Source organism: Cyprinodon tularosa, unplaced genomic scaffold (genome assembly GCF_016077235.1).
Source record: "Cyprinodon tularosa strain WSP-4 unplaced genomic scaffold, ASM1607723v1 ctg186, whole genome shotgun sequence".
Taxonomy (NCBI): domain Eukaryota; kingdom Metazoa; phylum Chordata; class Actinopteri; order Cyprinodontiformes; family Cyprinodontidae; genus Cyprinodon; species Cyprinodon tularosa.
In genome coordinates, this window is record NW_024038652.1 from 1,218,227 (window position 1) to 1,238,454 (window position 20,228).

A 20,228-nucleotide genomic window follows, 5' to 3' on the forward strand; every position below is an offset into this window, starting at 1 on the left:
ATTAATGAGAAGTGGAGTAGAGGTAAAAAAAAAGCGTGGTGGAAATAAAGAGTGTATTTAGCAAAGACAACTGGAACTACAAAAGATTTTGATGCGTTTAAGAGTTTCAGGTAGATTAACGTTGTAGGGAAAAGAATGTTCCAACCCTTGCATTTCCAAATTCTCCTGAGTCGTGCCCGACTTTACACGAGTGAATAAAGTGAATCAAGAGGGCATCGTCGTGGCGGAAGGTTGGCAAGTTTAATTGTGGCCGGTTTCTAACCAGTTAGCAACTTAGTGCTAGTAGGTTCCCAATGGGAAATTAAATTGGGACCAAGTAGCACTTAGCAACGACACTGTCAAGGAACGCTATGGACAGCGGAAACATGCAAGAGGAGGAGAGTTTAGTGTCGGAGGTCGTGGATGAGTCTCCTCCGTCATCCATTTTTTATTTAGAGGAGGAAAGCGGGAACGAAGATGTTGTGGAAGAGGACGCCAGGGCGGCAGAAGCTTGGTTTGGTGTAGAAGGCTTCCATCCGTCCATGTTTGAGCCCTTGCCTCGCAACGCTGCCAGTTCTGTTAGCTCTACGCCTGCCGAAGACACAGACGTCCATCCCCGTGAACACTGGGGATATATTAGCTGCGACATATGAGTCAAGATACTATGACCGAAAAAATGTGATTTACAGTTGACCGTTAATATATGATTGGCCGAATTTAGGTGTACAGGCTGACTTATAACTAACTGACCTGCATGAAATAATAAAAAAAAACTACAGGTTTTAAGACAGGGTTTTTTTTAATAGAAATTTTGGGACAAAAGAGTACATTTATATACATGTTTAAGCCAGAATGATTTGACATTTAAATATGACTTCCCTACGACTTTAAGGTTTGGACTGCAGCCGGAGTATTTTTAGATCTCCACTTGGAGACATAACCAGGACATGGGCTAAAGCTGCTTCATTCCTCCTGTTCATCAAACCTTAACCTATGGAGCCATGTCTGGTGTTCACAGGTGTTTCACTGAGTTGGAGGTCAGCGCTGTTTTAGGGTTGACAGAATATACAGGAATTAAATTTTTCTACCATAATAACAAAACACCAATATCTAGCAGTACACAACTTGAGTGTAGTAAGCTAAAGATGAGACACACCAGACCCAACAATGTAAAGGTATGTGGTTAATAAATGTTTCAATTATATCAAACTCTGCGATGGACTGGCGACCTGTCCAGGGTGTATCCCGCCTCTCGCCGTAGACAGCTGGAGATAGGCACCAGCACCCCTCACGACCCCAGCAGTGATAAAGCGTGACAGAAAATGGAATGGAATATATCAAACTCTGCAGTGATTTCTTTATTACAAACTTAGCTTTCCTACACTATAGAAGAGTTAATTTTGTTGAGCCTGTTGAGTGACTTGAAAAACCACAGGCATAGCAAATCTAACCAAGAGCTGCAAATTGCAGTTACAACAGTTCAGTATTTCAAAGGCATTTATGTGAAGTTGTGTAGAGATCATGACCGATGGGGGAGAAGGAAGATGTCATGTTTCAACTAGCCAGAAATCAACAGTGTGAAGAGCATCTGGTTCTGTCATCCTGCATTCAGTTCAGTAGAACAGCTGAAAGCGAGCCACCGGTGGCTAATAAAGAAGTACCCTACAGAGCCACATACATAAATAACGAGGGTCCCCCCCTCCTCCTTTCATATTCTGTGGAGAGGTCAGCGAGCCATTATAAGCAAAACATTTATCCAACATTTTTGTTGTATACACAAACATATATACACATAAATATATTGCATAAGCTGCTTTTATACCTCTCAGGAATGTAGGTAGGGACATCATTAGCCCCATGGAGGGTTTAATCTGTTTGTGAAAACCTTGTTATTGTTCTCTCCTTGTTTCATAAACCAAATTTGGTTCATAGTGGATGAAAACCATATTTTAAAAAGGCTGAACTGAAAGCATTTTGTTTGAGTATATCCTCAAAGGAAGGTTAGTCTTCTCTGCACAACAGCCAACAGCAAACTCTTCATCTCAAAGTAAAGGAAAAGGACTCAACAAGTTCTTTGGATTCCAATGTTTGTTATGGCTCTCTCTCATCCAGTAAATGTTTACTTTCTCAGGCACCTGGGTTCATGTCACACATGATTTAGAGCCTTTTTCATTCCCCAGCAGCTACTTGCAAAAGAGATCCAGCAAAAAATGTCCTCCTCAGGCTTCCATCCTTGTTCATTTAACGAGTGTCCTTTCAGACAGAGGTCCTGTCTGTCTGTCTCTCTGTGAGGAGGAGGTCAGTGCTAGCTGTGACCTCGGTGGGTTTTCTGTCTGTTCTCCCCACGTGAACATGAAGCACAGCATGCTGTTTTGTAATAATCGTACACACAGAGGCGAGCTTGGACCACCACATTGCAGTTGAAGTACTTGTCCCTGCAGTTCAGATCTGGGGAAAAAAGGCAAAACCATAAATTATTAGCTTCCAGGATGATTTCCTCTCCTAGACATAGAGATAGTAAAGGCAAATGAGAATTAATTTCGGTGGAACAGGTCCGACTTTACAGTTTCTACAGCGGACAAGAATGCTGAAATACTTGAGGGATTAGTAGTATTCCAGACAATGTGATAAAAGCTGGATGACCTATTTGAGGTATGCAGGGTTCAGGACTGCAGTCTTCCCTCTCTGCTGGTCGCAGCTGCTCATCACAGGCCTCGGAGGACATCATGTCGTCTGACAGACAGCGCACCTCCCGAACGCGGAAACCTCCCTCACATGTTTTTGAACACTAGAAAAGGGATAAATCAGGGCTTTGAGTGAGGCACCGCTTTGAGAAAAACTCTGTGTTAAGTGTAGTTTATGCTGTTATAAATTCTGCATACAAGGAAACTTTAGTTTGCTTCCATAGTGCATCCCAGGGGTCGTTTCTGGCAGTTGGACTGATTTTATCTAAAATAAATCAAGCATTTTCAATGAAGTTTAATATAAATAACAATGGGAACGTTATGACAACAACCATAATTGTCTGCCTGTGGAAAAAAATATCTGTCGGGCTTTGATCTAGCTGTGGGACATCGACTCTCAGAGCTATATTAGCATAACAGGACACAAAAAAGAACAACATAGGATAAATTAACCTTGTTGATCAGGACGAACAAAAAGAAGTAATTATTTTTTAATAAACATGTGTCCACTTTTTTTTCACAGGAGCTTACATATACAGAAACGTTTTACTTAAAAGTACACCTGGGTGGACCCACATCTGTTGTGAGTATTTACAGTATTAAACTTGGCTAAATAAATCTTCCATGGAGACAGAGGGAGTTAAATGTTGTTGTCTTCCAAGTCTACTAAATTAACTTTTTTTTTTTTGTTAGATCAGCCTTTTTTTTTTACAGATAACTTTCTTTCAAAATTAAAAAAAGTAATCAGTATATATTGTTTTTTAAGTGCTGCTCAGTAGCGTAGTGGGTAGCACTGCTGTCTTGCAGCAAGATGGTTCTGCGTTCCATTCTTGGCCTGGGGTCTTTCTGCATGGAGTATGCATGTTCTCCCTGAGCATGCGTGGGTTCTCTCTGGGTACTCCAGCTTCCTCCCACAGTCCAAAAACATGACCGTTAGGTTAATTGGCTTCTCTAAATTCTCCTTAGATGTGAGCGTGTGTGAATGGTTGTTTGTCCTGTTTGTCTCTGTGTTACCCTGCGATGGACTGGCGGCCTGTCCATGGTGTACCCTACCTCTCTTGGCTGTAGAAAGCTGCAGATAGGCACCAGCACCCCTTGTGACCCCGCTTGGGATAAGTGTGACAGAAAATGGATGGATGTTGTTTTTTATTATTTATGAAAAAAAAAATGGAAAGAAAAGCAAAGTGTTGACAAGGGTTTTAAAACCTCACTTGTTTTCTTATAAAAATGTGCTTTTTTTTTTACTAGCCCCCTCTAGAAAGTGACGTTTAATTCAAAGCAGACATGGGCAATGTGGAGTCAACAAGTCATCTCCATTTCATGTATTTGTTCTACCCAGCCACTGAAGCAGGTGAGTCCAATCTTCACCGTGAATTAACCTGTGCAGATTGGACTCACCTGGTTAATTGGCTGGGTAGATTAAATACATGACATGGAGATGACTTGTTGACTCCACATTGCCCATGTCTGATTCAAAGGGCAACAAAAATCTTGTTTTAAAAAATGCTGTAAAACAAACATGTTTCATGTTTTTTACATTTGATCACTGCTGCACTTTATGAAATGGAATTGTTTATTTTACTGTTAACATGCTGCTCCTTCAGTCTGAAAGCTGTACAAATGAAATTTCGTTTTGTATACACTCTGTGTATAAAAAAAGGATCAGGTAGATAAGTACAAAAAGAGAGTTGTGGAAGCCCAAAGAGAGAAAATCTTCATACATAAAACATTAAATTAATAGATTTTATCATATGAGTAACTGTTGTGTTTCGCAGTTCTTCCACAGAGGTTATAAGGATTATTTTAACTGGGGATGTGTGAGCCTATTAATCCCTAATAATACCTGCCTTTGGCATGTCAGAACTAATGTTTTCCCAAATAGTTTTTCTAATTAGGACAGTTCGTCTGTCAGGATATAAATTATCATGTTCATTATGTACATAACCAAGATTTTGGAATGAAATGGGGGCACTCTCTGTGTTTTTATCTGGGACACTCTGCAATATTTTGATATAGCCGAAGCCATGGATGTCTCTTCATTTACAAAAGTGTATGATGTAACAATGTGGCATACTGGAATTGTATGAAATGCTCCTTTAACTGTGAGATGTGAGCCCTTAAATCAAAGAGACTCTGGTAAGATTACAGTTCCTGTCAAAATTTGTTTTCATCTCTCATGATCATTTAACAAATATACATTATTTAAAGAGTTTGTCCTGAGTGATCTTTTTTTGCAGGAAAAGAACCGGAGACAGAAAGCTTCAAGGTGTAAACAGTGCAAGGCTGTAGTTTCAATTTGACCAGCATCTTTCACATCATTCAGCATCCATAACATAATTTTGTCTGTAAGCTAAAGACACTGGATTCAGCGCAGCAGTCCAGAGCTCCGCTCTAACTAGGATAGTGTTTATGTTGTTGCCTCCACAAAAGGAGTAAGGATAGGAGTTTGGAACAGGAGCTAGGAGTTACAATCAGAGGTTATCAAAGAGATTTAAAAAGGATTTTCAGGATTATCCCTGTTTTTCCAGTAAGTATACCATTAAAGCTGACGTTGGCAGGGGATTTTAGTAGTTAGTCAAAAAGTTCCATAGATTATTGTTCTTTTAAACATCCTAAATAGCTCAGAAAGCGAAAACATTTGAAGTTTTACTCACAGAACTCCAGTCAGTGTGATACCACTTGGCTCCACAGGCTTTAATTTTGCAGCTTTGCTGACTGAGAGGCTTGTCCAAGGATGAGCATTCATAGGGCGGCATGACGGAATATCCTTCATCATTCTTCATTAAGCATGCCACTAACCTCTGCTGACTGCCCGTGCCACATTCTGCAGAGCACTGGTTAAACATACAGCACAACAAGCTAAACGTGAAGAAAAACAGTTAACACACAGGAAAGTTCCAGATAAAGTTATTTGGCTTTTGGTACCTGGCTCCAGGGACCTGTGAACCACTCAATACGATTGTCACAGGGGCCATTGTTGCAGACCTTGGAGTCTGCAGGCCGCTCATTACCACATCCCTCCAGAGGGAGGCTGCTGATGAGGTTTGACAGGCAAAGAACTCCTCGGGTTTGGACACCCATCCCACATTCAGCAGAGCACTTCAGGGATAGACAGTGATGGTTAGGGGGCGATTTCTTTGTAGTTCAGGACAAAGCAATAAATAAATGCTTCTTATACCTCTAATAGATAGCATCATGTGACGTCATACATCCGGAATTTCACACTTGACAACCACGTGCCGCCATTACAGGTGTAGGATTGACTAGCTCTGACTAACTATAGATAGGCCTAATGTAAAATCTGCCCTAATACTAAAGTCTTTTGTTGCTTATGGATGCAGAAGTTATGCCTGGGAGGTAAATAAACCTGTTTTCTATCCTTTCCAATCGAGAATGGACCAAGAAGATCGGCTTGGGTGAAAGCTTTTTGCGGATCAATGAAACTAGCAAAACCTGGAGTCCAAATTCAAACTTACGGGCGTAGTAAGCATTGTTATTGTATTATCAAGTATAAAAATTAGGAGATATAAAATTATAATGAACTGATCACTGTTTTGGTGAAGGAAGCACTAAAGAAAAGTTTTTATTACTCAAAACGGAAGATGTAGAAAATAATCTAGACAAATCTTGAAACCTTGAGGTGGCTTTTAAAAAAGCCGTTTTAATTTAGCCATAGCAGGACTGTTTCGTAGTCCTACCTCCAGTACAGACACCGGGCAGCTGATGTCAGCTCTCCCCAGCTGTGTCGTTCTGCCTGGCATGCTTCTCTGATCTTTCGCAGTCCTCCTTCACTCTCCCGAAATTAGCCTAGAGACTAGCCTTGTTAAGCCATGGCCTTTCTAGGCTCTGTCCTTCTTCTGGCCACCCATAGATTCTCCCTACCTTCAACAATTTCTTTCCTCGACAGACATTATGTTTTGGTAAAAGGTTTTCTTCATATTCATTAATCATTATGACTCAAAACACTTATAAAATCCATTGTCTGAATGTTTAATTTTGTGTTTGTTAAGCAAATGTTTACCTCTCCTAAGATTATTGCTAGGCTGGCACTCGCATGTTTGACGTCACCGTGATGCTATCAATTGAAAACATCAGCTCTGCAAGGAACATAGAAATATACAAAGACTATCTGTATAAAATGCTTCTACATTGCTAACTATCTTAGAAATCTATATTAGTCAAAGAAAAATTATCCTATTGTAATCATTTTGTCATCATGTTTTGATCCATTCTGTATTCTTTATTCTTCAATAAAAAACAATTTAATTCATGTCTGGTAGGCAGACTGATTCTGGGTGTTATTTGTATGAATTTGGTAAATTAGTTCAGGTAAGATAATACATTCTGGTTCTATAGATTAAACTGTTAACACTATTGGAGGTTTTTTTTCTGATTAATGGGTTTTAAAAACAAGCCAGCAGAGGCGAATGGCGACTGCATGCTGAACCGATGCTAGCTAACCAGATGCTCACATGTTGGAATTTCTTTCGACAGTTATGACAAACTGTATTGCAGTAAGGGCTTAAACAACTCTAGTTAGAACCAATATCAGAAGTCTAAAGCATCTCTTTGTTTTTCTCTCCTACCCTGTTTCCCCAGTCAGTGTAGAACCAGCTCTTGGCACAGGCTCCCATATCGCAATTTTCTATATCGGCTGGTCGCAGATTCATGTTGCACTCCTCATCAGGAACAAAGTCGCCCACATTGCTGACACAGTGTACCTCTCTTGACCGCTGACCCAGCCCACATGGCACTGAACACTAGGGAGACACAGAGTGTATAGCTGCATCAGCAATGCAGAGGTTGGCACTCAGAGGAAGACTCTTGCCTTTTTATCCTTTGCCATAAGTTTAATTTTCTGTACGTGTGAACAAACTGACACAATGGCAGTGCAAAACAACAAAACAGATATTCAACATCTAAACATTCAAGTAAAAGCTATTTCATTTACTGTAAAATCCTTCAAAAAATATAGACCGTCTCCACTCACAGAGGTCCACTCGGAGCGGATCTGCCACTCACTGCAGATCTTCAGCTGGCAGGTACTTGCTGTTTCTGGTCGTTCTAGATGTCCACAGCGGCTCGTGTGAACGTTTAGAGTGCGGTTGGCGTAAACCTGGCGACACAGGACCTGCCGTTGCTGCATGCCCAGGCCACAGGTCTTACTGCACTCTGACCACTCCCCAATGTCCCAACTGGTGCAATAGAAACGTGATGTTAGTAATTTTACAATTTTGATTTTCATCAAAGGTTCAGATGGGTTTTGTCCAGGAGAGATTATGAAAGTTAAGGATGACTGAGACTAGAGAACATTAAAGGGCAAGACATGCTGAAACATCAGCTGTACTGGTATTACTGGGTGTTGCAAGTTGTTAAAAAAAAAAAAAAACAGTGAGAAGATTCTTTATGAAGCACCAGTTCCCAAATAAAAGGGACATCAGCGATGCTCAACTTAAAAAATGCAGTTGCATCGTCTACAGAGAAGACCAGAGGTGGAAAGAGTACTAAAAAATTGTAATTGAGTACAAAATTATTTCATTTAAAATGTAATTTGAGTAAAAGTTACTTAGTTACTTTGAGTTATTTAATGCAAAAAAAGGATGAGTCACGAATCGAATTGACCACAAGGTGTTTTAATCAATTTCAAGGCATATTTCAGTGGACATCCACACCTGCAAAAGATCAGCTGGGCTAAAGAACATACTTCCTCATAGCACAAGGACAGTGACAACCTGAACCATAAAGTGCAAACAATTTTAATAATAATTCAATTTTATTGTCATTACACTGTCACAAGTACAGAGCAATGAAATGAACTCTCTGCATTTAACCCATCCCCTTGGGGAGCAGTGGGCTGCCATTGTGAGGCGCCCGGGGAGCAGTGTGGGGTTAAGGGTCTTGCTCAGGGACCCAGGGTGGCAGTCTGTGGGAGTGGGGCATCGAACTCGCAACCTCAGGATTCAAAGCCCAATGCCCTAACCACTAGGCCGCCACTGCCCCTGGCACTACCCCTTTCAATCCTACTGTCCAACAGACAACACCATGATAGGAATAAAGAAATCTAAACTACATTTTAAAGTTTTCAAAATGCACATAAAATTAAATGCCCAAAAGATACCAGAAATCAAATTAAAACGCAGCAGGATCCCACTGTTATTAACAAGCTCCTCATTTAATGGTTTTAACTGACACCTGTTTAACTTTAATAGTGATTTTTAACTGTCACTTATTTTTACATCACTTGTTTATATGTTTGAATTGTGTAAATAAAGTGCTGTTAAAAGTCAAAAGTCTTCTTCTAATTTTTAATGGCGATTAAGTGTCGGTTCCGCGACGCAGGGGTTTAAATTGCCGGCCGTATTAAATTTTTTTCATCATCAGTATTTATTTCTTTTTTTTTTACTCAGTAACAATGTAGCGAAGTAAAACTACTTAGGTTAAAATTTACTCGAGTAAAAGTAAAAATTACATATTTCAAAAACTACTCAGAAAATAACAAATTACTCATAAAAAGTACTCAATTACAGTAACTTAAGTAAATGTAATTCGTTACTTTCCACCCCTGGAGAAGACAATGGTTTCTAAAGTAGATATATATTAATTTGCATTATCAATTATTCTATGTTAATTTTTAAGACGTCTGTTTACAGCGGGGACAACAGCAGTGCAAACTATGTCACCTCACTGTAACCCTCTGTGTCAAAGTCAAACTCTTAGAGGAATGGATTCATACTATCATTACCTATTTTCTCTATATTTAAAGGGACAGTGTGATCTACCTCCATCTTCTGCTTCATTAAATGAATCACAAACGACAGACTTGCGCCTCCCTATGAAGCATGTGAGAACTACTACAGATGCCCCGTAGTGACATTCTACCTGTTCTGAATGGAGGGGTCCGTTACGACAGAAGGTGTAAGGTAGAAAGACTTACAGTTGTTTTTGGTTATTTTAACTCCTTTGCCACCAACATATGGAGTATGGAGAGCCATTTCAGCCAAAATTAAATAAATAAATTTAAATATATACAGAACGTGCTGCACCCTCTGTGTTCGCCATTTTTAGACTGCTTTTCGGAGGGAAAGTCCACAGTATCGGTTCTTCTTAGGGAAGCTACCGATCGAATAGATGAACTAGAACGCTGTAAGTTTAATATCCGACGTGTTTTATGGTCCTTTGAGTTTTGTTTAACTTTTACTTTTGAAAAAACAGCTTCAACTTCGACTGCTACTGAACAGGAACTGAGCGCTGCAGTTGGATCTAACTAACCAATAGGCTGCCATTGTAGCCTGAAGACACCGCCCCTCATTATCATATTAAAGCAGAAGCGAAGAGGGGAAAATAGAATGTGATAAATTAAAAAATAAGGAAATACTTAATGAATAAGGGAAATTGGAAAATGGGAAAATTAAAATTTTTTCCAACAAATGGTAAATGAAAAATAGATAAAAGAAAAATAGGTAAATAAAAAAGGGATATATGAGAAATTGATTAATGAAACCGGGAAATAGGAAATCGGGTTAATGAAAAAAAGGAAATTGAACAGTGGTTAAATTAAAAGATAGATTAATGAAAAATGGGTAAATAGATAAAGAGATTAATGAAAAATGGGTAAATGAAAAATAGATAAAAGAAAATATGAGAAATTGATTAATGAAACTGGGAAATAGAAAATCGGGTTAATGGAAAAAGGAAATTGAAAAATGGTTAAATTAAAAAATAGATTAATGAAACATGGGTAAATAAATAAAGGGATAAATGAAAAATGGACAAATGAAAAATAGATAAATGAAAAATAGATAAAATAGAAATTGAGAAATAGATAATCTGAATAATAAAAAAATAAAAAAATTGGCTTAATGAAAAAGGGAAATTGAAAAGTGGTTAAATGAAAATTAGATTAATGAAAAATGGGTAAATGGATAAAGGGATAAATGACAAATAGATAAATGAAAAAGAGAAATTGGGAAATTAATAATATGAAAAATAAATAAATTAAAAATTGGTTTAATGAAAAAGCTAAATTATTTATTTAACAAATGTTTTATTTATTTCACTCATTTTCTTCATTTTTTGATTTATTTTACTCATTTTTTATTTATTTCACCCATTTATGTATTTATTTAATTTTGGCTGAAATGGCTCTCCATACCAACAGCACCTTTTTTAGATAAAGGTTAAACACTTCAGGCTGACAAGTTTGTCACTTTTCATCCGCTATGATCAAAAAATAGTAACGCAACATGGCATCTTCTGCCCCCATATGTATTGATGAACTACCAATTCAATGCTATGAGAACCCTTTTTTATTTTTGATGTTCTTAGACTTTTGCAGAATATGTATTTATTAAAACAACATTTGACCTTTGATAATCAAAGCCACATTTTTTACACACTGTCCATTTAATTTCCATTAAAATTATTGCTCCGTTTTTTTCTGTATGAGTAACTTGATTTGATTTCTGAATAATTCTGGTTTAATTTGGAGAAAAAAAGGCAGCTTCTTGTTTTTTTTATTGTCGATATTGTTTTAAAAACACATGAATGAATAACACATAGATTCAATGCTGTATTCTTTTTTTGGTATTGTAAAGCCTGGAAGACTGTGTCCCTTAACTTTAACTTAGATATGTGGAAGGCTAGAGTCAAAACAAATCAAAACCAATTAAACAATTCAAACCAGAATATTTTAATTTAGGAAAATGGACACATATAACAGTCAGTCAGTTTTTACAGAAGTCCCTTAAATCAATACTGTAATACTGTCTGAAGCTGGTAGTGATATTAATGATAATAATGGCAATATTCATTCAGTAGAATTTCATACTTTAGCAGCATTTTGAATACAGTGTCCTTCAAGTGAAGCTGTAATCAGAAATTCCCCAGTAAGAATAAAAGTGATTTTTCTTACAATGCTGGGCAGGGCTGCAGGTTGCAGGCTTCCTCCTGTGGGGCTGGCCGGCTGCTACTTTCACACAAAGCATCCGAGACCTCGACCTGATTCAGCCGGTGGACGCAGTGAAAGACTGAATGTCTAAAACCTGAGGAAAGACACTGTGTTATTCAACTAATTTCACACCAACACTTTGGTGTTTGACCTCAAATCAGAGCTTTACAGTGCAAATCAGACAAAAATAAAGAAGAAAAAAAATATTATCTGAAGATATTAAGAAATAAAAATAAACGTAATTCATCGTGTCTTATTTTAAAAATCATAGTAAAACATTCCAAATGTTGTTCCAACCTTTTCCACAGGAGGCGCTGCATTCTGTGAAACCAGTCATTTTCCAGTTGTAGTCCCTTTCATGTTTTGGAGGAACCACAGCAGGTACCCTGAAGTCAGGGAGATTGGGTTGATATTTTCCCACACCTGCCTGGTTGTGGTTCTCCTGCTGGGTGTGGCTCTGCTGCTTATTATCATCCGGTCCATTCAGAGCGTCTTCTAAGACACAGATACAGAAATATAAAACTAGACTTCACCTGCTTAATACAGGCATAATAGACATGAACTGGACTGAATTTGGTAGATGTTTTACCATCTTCTATTATTGAAACAGACATTTTATTCCATCAATACTGGTTTGATCTATGTGGAGACGTTCAGCCAATCACGTAGTGTAACGTCACTGGCATGCACAGGACCAGAGCAGATCTGACCACCTGAGCAGATCTGGTACCTACACCTGCACCATCTTTGTTCACTCTTGTCCCCAAAGCAAACCCCATGGTGCTTTGCAAGGAGAGCTTTCGCAACGCATTCTGGGATATATCTGCCGATTGAACCCAGTGAACATCAACGTAAACTATATTTTAAAGTGCATTGTGAGAAATTTGGGGTCCATTACATTTTCATCCACTAGACAGTCGGACACACATGTAAGATGGTGCACCCCCTATATAGTGCTTTATTTAGGGGTTAGGACGAACATTCGAACAGAGGGAGCAACAAACGACACTCCCACAGTTATGTGATTCAAAATGGATATGCTGAAGTCACAACAGGACAGACTGAAAACCGTTAAATTCCACTAACTACTGGGGTCGACTTCTGGGTCGAGGGCCAGAGGTTCAAATGTAATCCAGGAAATTTCAGATAATTGATTTGATAAAACAATGAAAAGGAACTTTTTAGGCAAGGCAAGGCAAATTTATTTGGATAGCACAATTCAGTACAAAGACAATGCAAAGTGCTTTACATGATTAAAATACAGGAAGATAAAACAGAATAAAAAAAATAAATAAGAAAATAAAACAAAAAATGCAGAAACAAAAAAGAATATTAAAAACAGTTGAACTAAAGAAAATATGTTTTAGTTGAACTTTAGATCTAATTTTAACATATATCACATAATCTGATTATGTTTTTTTTTTATCAAGAACAAACCTTCAGTTTGTGGGGTTGAAATTATAAATTAGGTTTAATTATCAGAAAATTTGGACTTGAAATAGATTGATCTAATTATACTTTCTTTCAACAACTAATAAAGTAAAACAGACTACGGTAATTGATCCCGACATTGACATAAACCAGACTTTTAAAGTCCAGATAAATTTGATCCCCCTTTGAACAACTGGTGGAAACAATCCATGATTTTGAGATTATTTTTTCACATTGAGTGAAAAGAATGGATAATCTTTTATCTAATCCAAAATATTCAAAAAGCAGATTAAAAAAACAACAAATCAAGACTTTCTCTAACTTACCGTGTGCTGTGTGGGTTGGTTGATGAGGCGTAATGATTTGCTCAGAGGGAAGAATGTATTCATATTTAACTCCAGGGTTCGGCTGCTGAAAGATCATCTACAGAGAAGTGTTGGAGAGTTTCAAGACAAATTAAATAACATCTTCAACACATTAATAGATGATTTCCTACTTTTTCTTTGCCTCATGTCTAACCATTTGCTTGAATCAAAAAGGATACACATTTCTATCTATATTGCTTTTTGTTTTCCTTACATAAACATCCAGGATTTCATTGGTGGGGCCCTCCGCAAGTAAGGATTCCCCAGCTGTGCTGCTAATCTCATTGGGTCTGCTGTAGGTGAACATGGTACCCCCACCTTCATATTTCCCAGGTCTGTCAATCGCCCAGTTCCCGTTTATTATGGATCTCCCAGAACGGCTTCGCAGAGCTGTTAGAGACAGAAATGAATGAGACCAAATAGCAACCCTAAGCTCAAACCAAAACGGGAGTTTGGACAGAGAATCCTCTCTATATTCATCATTTTTATTAAAATAATGTTGACCGCTGACCAGAAAACAAAATAAACCCATATCATTCTGCATTTATACATGGCTAGAAATGAGTTAAAGCTAAATGAGAGAGGAAATGTTTGCTTTTTAACAGCAATATTCTCAACTACTGTGTCAATCTGCTGGTGCCGGCAAAATCTTACATGCAAATCCTGTAACAAAATGTTTTCCGCTCATTTTGTGGATTAAATGTAAGAGGCTATTAGAAAAGCATTAGGAGTGTAACATTAGACAAGCTTGTAAAAGAGTGTTTGGACAAGGCAAAGAACTGTTAGATATCTACAGTATGGAAAGGAGTCTGACAGAGAGAGAGAGGACAAAGGGGGGGGCAGTATGAGGACTTCCAGATTAATTCGATTTCTTTCAAAACTAGAAAAAAAGATAAAAATATTTAACATTTCTGTGAGAATTAAAAGTGTAGAACTGGTTTCAGTCAGTTATTGATTCTTGATCACCAACCCTGCAGACCATGTAAAAATAGAGAAAATAAATAAAAAGATTAGGATCAGGTAGGTTATCAGGGTTGAGTACTGTAGATTAAACAGATAAGAAACAAAATCTATAGCTACGTTTACATGGACACAACTAATCGGATTGAAGGCCTGATCAGATCAAAAATGTTTCATGTAAACATGTCAGACTGAAGATTCTAATCCGATTCGGTCCGATCGGAAATAAATTTAATTCCGAAAGAGAGAGGTGGTTTTTGCCGATCGCCATTCTGATTGGCGTCCATGTAAACACCCATTCGGATCTTAAGAGTAAAATAATCTTCACTGCGCATGTGTGCGACGTCAGCGTGACGTTTTTCCGCCTTGTCAACAACAGGAAACCACCGGTCGCTCTCGCTCTTGTTGTGAACAACATGGCGGGAGGAGTCTAGGAACGCCGACTTATACAATCAAGTTAATTTAAAGCTGCAGGAAGCAGGAATTTATCCTCCTCCTCTTCCTCTTCTTCCTCTCCACAGCCCACTCGCTCTCCCACGCTGGTTCAATCGCTCATTCTCTACATTTTCTCTCGGACATTTCGCTGCCAAGCGCTTTTTTCCTCCTCTCTCCGTTTTTCTTTGCGCTCGCTCCGAGCGCATCGTTTGTCAGGCCTCCCAAAAACCAGACGCAGACAGAACTGCCAAGTTTGGCAGGAAGTTCTGCGCATGCTTAAAAGATTTAATCTGATCCAACGCTTGGTACATGTATACACACGTCATGATCAGATCATTTCATTTAGTGTCCATGTAAACGGAGATTTGAATTTCCGATCAACCAAGGTTTGGATCGGATCGGGGAAATTTTGCGCATGTAAACGTAGCTACTGACATAACAGTCTGGATAGGGTAACATCGTTTATTCCAAGGCTTCGAGACTCCACATAGAGATCATTTCCACTAACAGCGGTGCACCTTCCCGGTGATTTCTGCCTCATACAATTACTCGCCTTATTTAAGGTGAATGTTTCTAAAAAGAGAGCACAACAGTGGCTTCCACTGGGGTGTTTGCATACAAAATCCATGACTGACCAAGAACACAATGATCCATCTTTTATGTTGCTCTTGACTTTTGGGGGTGTGTACCATAAGCAAAGCTTCATCTGTCCTCTTAGATCAAAGCCTATATAAAGATGACCATATAGCCGGCCAAGCCTTTCCAATGATGTCCAGCCGTCTGTTTATTACCCTCCAGTAAGCCCAGATGCTGCTGGGTTAGCTGCAGGGCAATGGTGAAATGGCCTGTACTTATATAGGGTTTTGTTTTTCAATTCAGGAGACTCGACCAAACTACATTCAGTCAGTCACCCATTCACACACACACTGATAGTGGCAAGCTACAATATAGCCATAGCTGCCCTGGGGCTCACTGCCGTACATTGGTGCCACCGGGCCCTCTGACCACCATCAGTAGGCAGAGGGTTAAAATAAACAGACTGAACCTTATCAATATACTGTAAATGCTAACAAGGAGCCTAAAAACAGGCTTAAATCAAAAGCCTGTTGCTGCCATGACCTGGATGACAGAATTTAACCAGGAATACCAACTAGTAATTAACCTAGATAAAATTATATGGCAAGAGGCCAAATGTATTTGATAATCAGATGAATATTAAGAACTGTTACAATTTACCACTTATAAAAAGAGCTCATTAGCCAGAAGTAATTATTATAATCTGTGTGACAGCCTGCTGTCACACTCTAAAGCTGTCTGGTAACTTCTATATTTTTCATTTTCAAAATAAGTTGCACATTTCAAATGTTTTCATTAGCTTGACATTTAGTTAGCTATTTGCAGTGCACATATTTAGTTAACTTAATTTGCCAATTTGTTATATTTTGGTTAAAATGCAATTGATTCATTTCTTTTTCTTTGAGTTGCCAGTTTCCTCTGGATCTGCTGCTTGAGGGCTGCAATGAGCTCCAGCTTTCGGCTCAATTGGTCATTGCAGGCTAATCAGCGGGTCACACCATTTGTTGTAATGGGAAGGGAAATTTATCATTTGTTCAGATATACCTTGTTTTGGGTAGTTTTGTTAATTTGTTAAATTTAAAAAGTACTTAGTGTCTGGCAAGTGTTTATCTGTTTAATTAAGTTTATTTGTTTGTTAGTTTGTCAGGAAGTTATCCCCCTTGTGTGTCAACAGTGCTCTGATCAGCCACTATTTAAGTTTCCCTCATGTCCTGTTTGATAGGTCAGTTTGTGCTTGAGTTCTTTATGCAAGTACCCTAATTAATTTTGGGCACAGTTTATAATTTTTGAACACTTTTTTGAAATAAATTAAAACCCTTTTTTGAAATTTTCTGTGGTTTTCTGGTTGGTTTGTGCAAATCGCTCACGATCTGATGGATGATGGGTATGTAGCCTATTGTATAATTCAGTAATAGTCCAACAATCGTGGTGCTTCAGCTGTTTGCTTAGCTTCTTTCTCTAGCTGCTCTTAAATGCTCTTCTCTCAGACTGAACTCTTAGACAAATTTTATCTTCATTTTGTATGCACGGAGTTTATACAAAACAACATTTTGTATATCCTTCTCTTAAATCTAAAATTTGGAGTAAAATGGATCAGTTATAACAAGAACACAGCTCACAGTGTTGCAGTGCTGGCCACATGGCCACATCCATGTTGAAATACTCATCTAATAAGCTCACATTCATGTGAGCAACAAAATGTAATTTAAAAGTATTGCCTTTGACTTGAAGTAGATATTCACATTGAAACTAAATGTTTCAATAATTTTTTTCATAGTAAGGGATTTTAATTTTAGGTCAGGTGAAATTAATGGTTTCCAGAAACAGAACATTACGGAGCCCCTCTGATGACATGGTCAAAAAAAATGTTTAATTGTGGCCACGAAATACTTAATATTAATATCATTCCTGGACAACTGGGTAAGCAAATCGAGCGCGCCTTCTCTAAGGTCTAAGGCGCGCTCGATTTACTCACCCAGTCGGTCTCCGCCAGTCACGTGACATTTGTTGCTAAGACGCCATTTTAGGTGGAAAAGGCGTAGTATAAACAACCGCAGCATAGCTAAACGAAGGACTAAAGGCCCGTTTACATAGCAGCCTGTCCAAGATAAGTCATCACAGTTAACATAAGCCTGAAAACAGGGGCGGATTTATTGATATTATTAATAAGTATTTCGTGCGAAATACCACTTCCTGGCCACAATGAAACATTTTTTTTGACCATGTCAGAGGGGCTCCGTAGAACATAACATTTTCATTTAACAAAATAACATGGACATTTCAATTCTTTCAGGTTGAACTGCAGAAATCTGCAGACATGAGTTTTTCTAATGATTTATTATGTGTGACAAAAAGCAGGAGAAAAATTTGCATCTGAATTGTCAATTTCAATTTAATTACTTGGATATATATTCATTTCCAGCAACTAGCAGATTTTTTTTCTAAAGGGAAACCTGTCCGTATGAAGGCAGTTTAATTTCTCGCTCTGATTGCTTTGCTATGTTAGAACAGCTTCTGTTAAAGGTACACTATGCAACCGGTGTTGATTTTCCAGCGAGGCTCCCCCCAGAGGGCGAAAGTAAAAGTGCACTGTCGTAAATATGCACAGCTGTTCTCCTGGTTTCTCCGTCAAGCCAGGCGCGGTTGTTTTGAGCTTAGCAGACAGGCGAACGCAACGAATGACTAATGCTGCGTTCACACCGCAGCTGGCGCGACAGAAGCAGCGAGTTTACATGCAAAGTCAATGGTTGACGCGCGTCAAGGCGCAGCAAAGGAGCAGCAGGCCCAGCGCGTCTGAGCAGCTGAAGCAGGGAGAGAGACACAGCGCTGATGATCAGAGGCTATGATCTCTCTCCTCTGAAACTGTTTATTGACGCCTAAATTAACTTAAAATGCAGAAATCTGCCGGCAGAATATGCAGTTTGGATTATTTAGATGAAAAACACCTACCAGCTGCCGCGGTGAACCGCGAGGACGTGACCTGGCCAGAGGCTGCTGATGAAGGGATTCCTTCTGTCGGCGCACCGCCAGTATGTGGGGGTCTGAGCGGCTCCGACAGAAAAAATATTGAAGGCAGGATAATAATCTGAATGAACTGACTGCACTGATTACGTTTTCAGGTGTATTTTCTCATTTAAACACATATTAAAACTACTTTATTCCAAATGATCACAGCAAATATAGCTGCAAGGCAGAGAAAGGATAGTGAAGCTCCGCCCAACGCGCGTCAGACACACTTTTGCACCGCACAGCCAGAGCGTCAGAACTAACTGGTTCAAGCAGCAAAAATGAAGCAGCAGACACGATTTTGCTGCTTTTGCTGCGTGAACGTAGCATAACTGCACAAGGATCGCCACTGTGCTAGCAACGAGAATGCTTTTAACTGGGGGGTGTAGCAGTTCTCGTCCGTAAAGCAAGACTGACTCTCACGAGACTTCTGAGCCTGTGGGTGCGGGTCGGTGCTCCTGCAATTGCAAGTGCAGTATTTCCCCCACAGACCACCAGGGCGGCCGAGAATACCTTTGTTCAACCTGAAATGACTCATTTAATCATCCAAAACGTTATGGAACACATTAATTAACTGAAAAATGTTGCATAGTGTGCCTTTAAATCAAATAATGTCTGCAATGCCAAAATGTCACTTCAAAATCTGTCCAACTGTTACACCTCTGTAAGAAAACAGCCTTCATGTTGAGTGAATCATAGTTTCCATTGAAAGGCTGCATCACAGTAAGACATCCCTAAACATCCGTTGCATACAAGTTTGAAAGGTTAGGGACTTTTAAAAATGTGGAAACCTTTTTCAACCTTTCAAATCTTTCCCCTGGTTTGAAGTTACTTGAATAAAATGCATTATTTGGATTTCTTTAGCTACATGAAGCAAAAGCTGTGCTCACCTTTCCACCCACGTTTACTCACTGTGAGTCATCTGACTGAAAACTTAGTTCAGTACATTTTTTTGTTGCTTGCAAAATATTTCATGTTGCAAAAAAAACAAACAAGTATTGCTGTGGAAAATCAAAGACCTATGACTATTATTAAAGGTATCACAGTTTCAAACCCCATAAGGTGGTAAGACTGACTGCAGCCTTGCTGCCGCAGTAGGCAGTCTGACTTACACTGTAAGATTTTCTGGCCTTTTCAGCCCGATTTTCCAGTTGTGAATTTTTCGATCGGGCCAACTTTCAGCCTGATTGTGCGTCATGTAGTGTACAGGGGGTAACGTGGAGCGACTAGCGTCTCACGAACACCTCCGGATCAAGAATCATAAGGTCAGGAAAAAAATCAAACATGTTCGAAATTCAGTCATCCGTCGTAAGGTGGTCGTGAACAAATCGCTCATTGGACAAACAAGGATTCTTCCTCTCAGACGAAAACACAGCAGCATGGTGGAAGTGTGAGTGAAATGGAGTTCTTTCTGTGAAATTGACAAACCCTAGTTGCCCCGTTTGCTCAGCCATGTCTTTGTCCAAATATGTTGTCACCTTTCTTTTTAGGGTTTTCAGCACAAAATCGCACAAATTGCCAAAGCAGCGTGTTTCATTCTAGTGAGATTCATATTCCACTTCTTCTCTTAAAACGAGATGTCGAGCTGAATGCGCCGAGCTGAATGCGCACTTTCATCTGGTTTGGTCTGCCGCGGTTTCCGTAGACTCGTGAACGCGCTTTTAGGAAATCCTATACACTACTGTTTATGCTCTAAAAACATTCTAAATGACTTTGTTTCGAGTAAATTATGGACGCTACCCACTCAGGACACTTGGAATACATTGGACGAGCAGTATGGAGGAATATTGACACGTTTTTTGTGGACTTTTATGGACCTTTCTGCCTCGGGCGCCATAGACCTCC

General features: G+C 39.0%; 1 protein-coding gene across 3 annotated transcripts in view; it reads right to left on the reverse strand.

Annotated features, from left to right (window-relative positions):
- Positions 1-1,291: 1,291 nt before the first annotated feature.
- Positions 1,292-20,228, reverse strand: part of adamtsl7 (ADAMTS-like 7) — a 64,827-nt gene continuing 45,890 nt past the window's right edge. For 2 of the 3 annotated variants that reach the window (XM_038282629.1, XM_038282631.1), the window contains 10 exons: positions 13,621-13,796; positions 13,368-13,464; positions 11,908-12,105; positions 11,575-11,704; positions 7,654-7,858; positions 7,250-7,423; positions 5,589-5,762; positions 5,318-5,497; positions 2,623-2,767; positions 1,292-2,427 (listed from right to left, as the gene is read on the reverse strand). In XM_038282629.1, coding sequence (XP_038138557.1) covers positions 2,285-2,427; positions 2,623-2,767; positions 5,318-5,497; positions 5,589-5,762; positions 7,250-7,423; positions 7,654-7,858; positions 11,575-11,704; positions 11,908-12,105; positions 13,368-13,464; positions 13,621-13,796 — 1,622 coding nt within the window. In that variant the 3' untranslated portion in view covers positions 1,292-2,284. The remainder of the gene's footprint in view (positions 2,428-2,622; positions 2,768-5,317; positions 5,498-5,588; positions 5,763-7,249; positions 7,424-7,653; positions 7,859-11,574; positions 11,705-11,907; positions 12,106-13,367; positions 13,465-13,620; positions 13,797-20,228) is intronic. The other variant, XM_038282630.1, reaches the window with a different exon arrangement.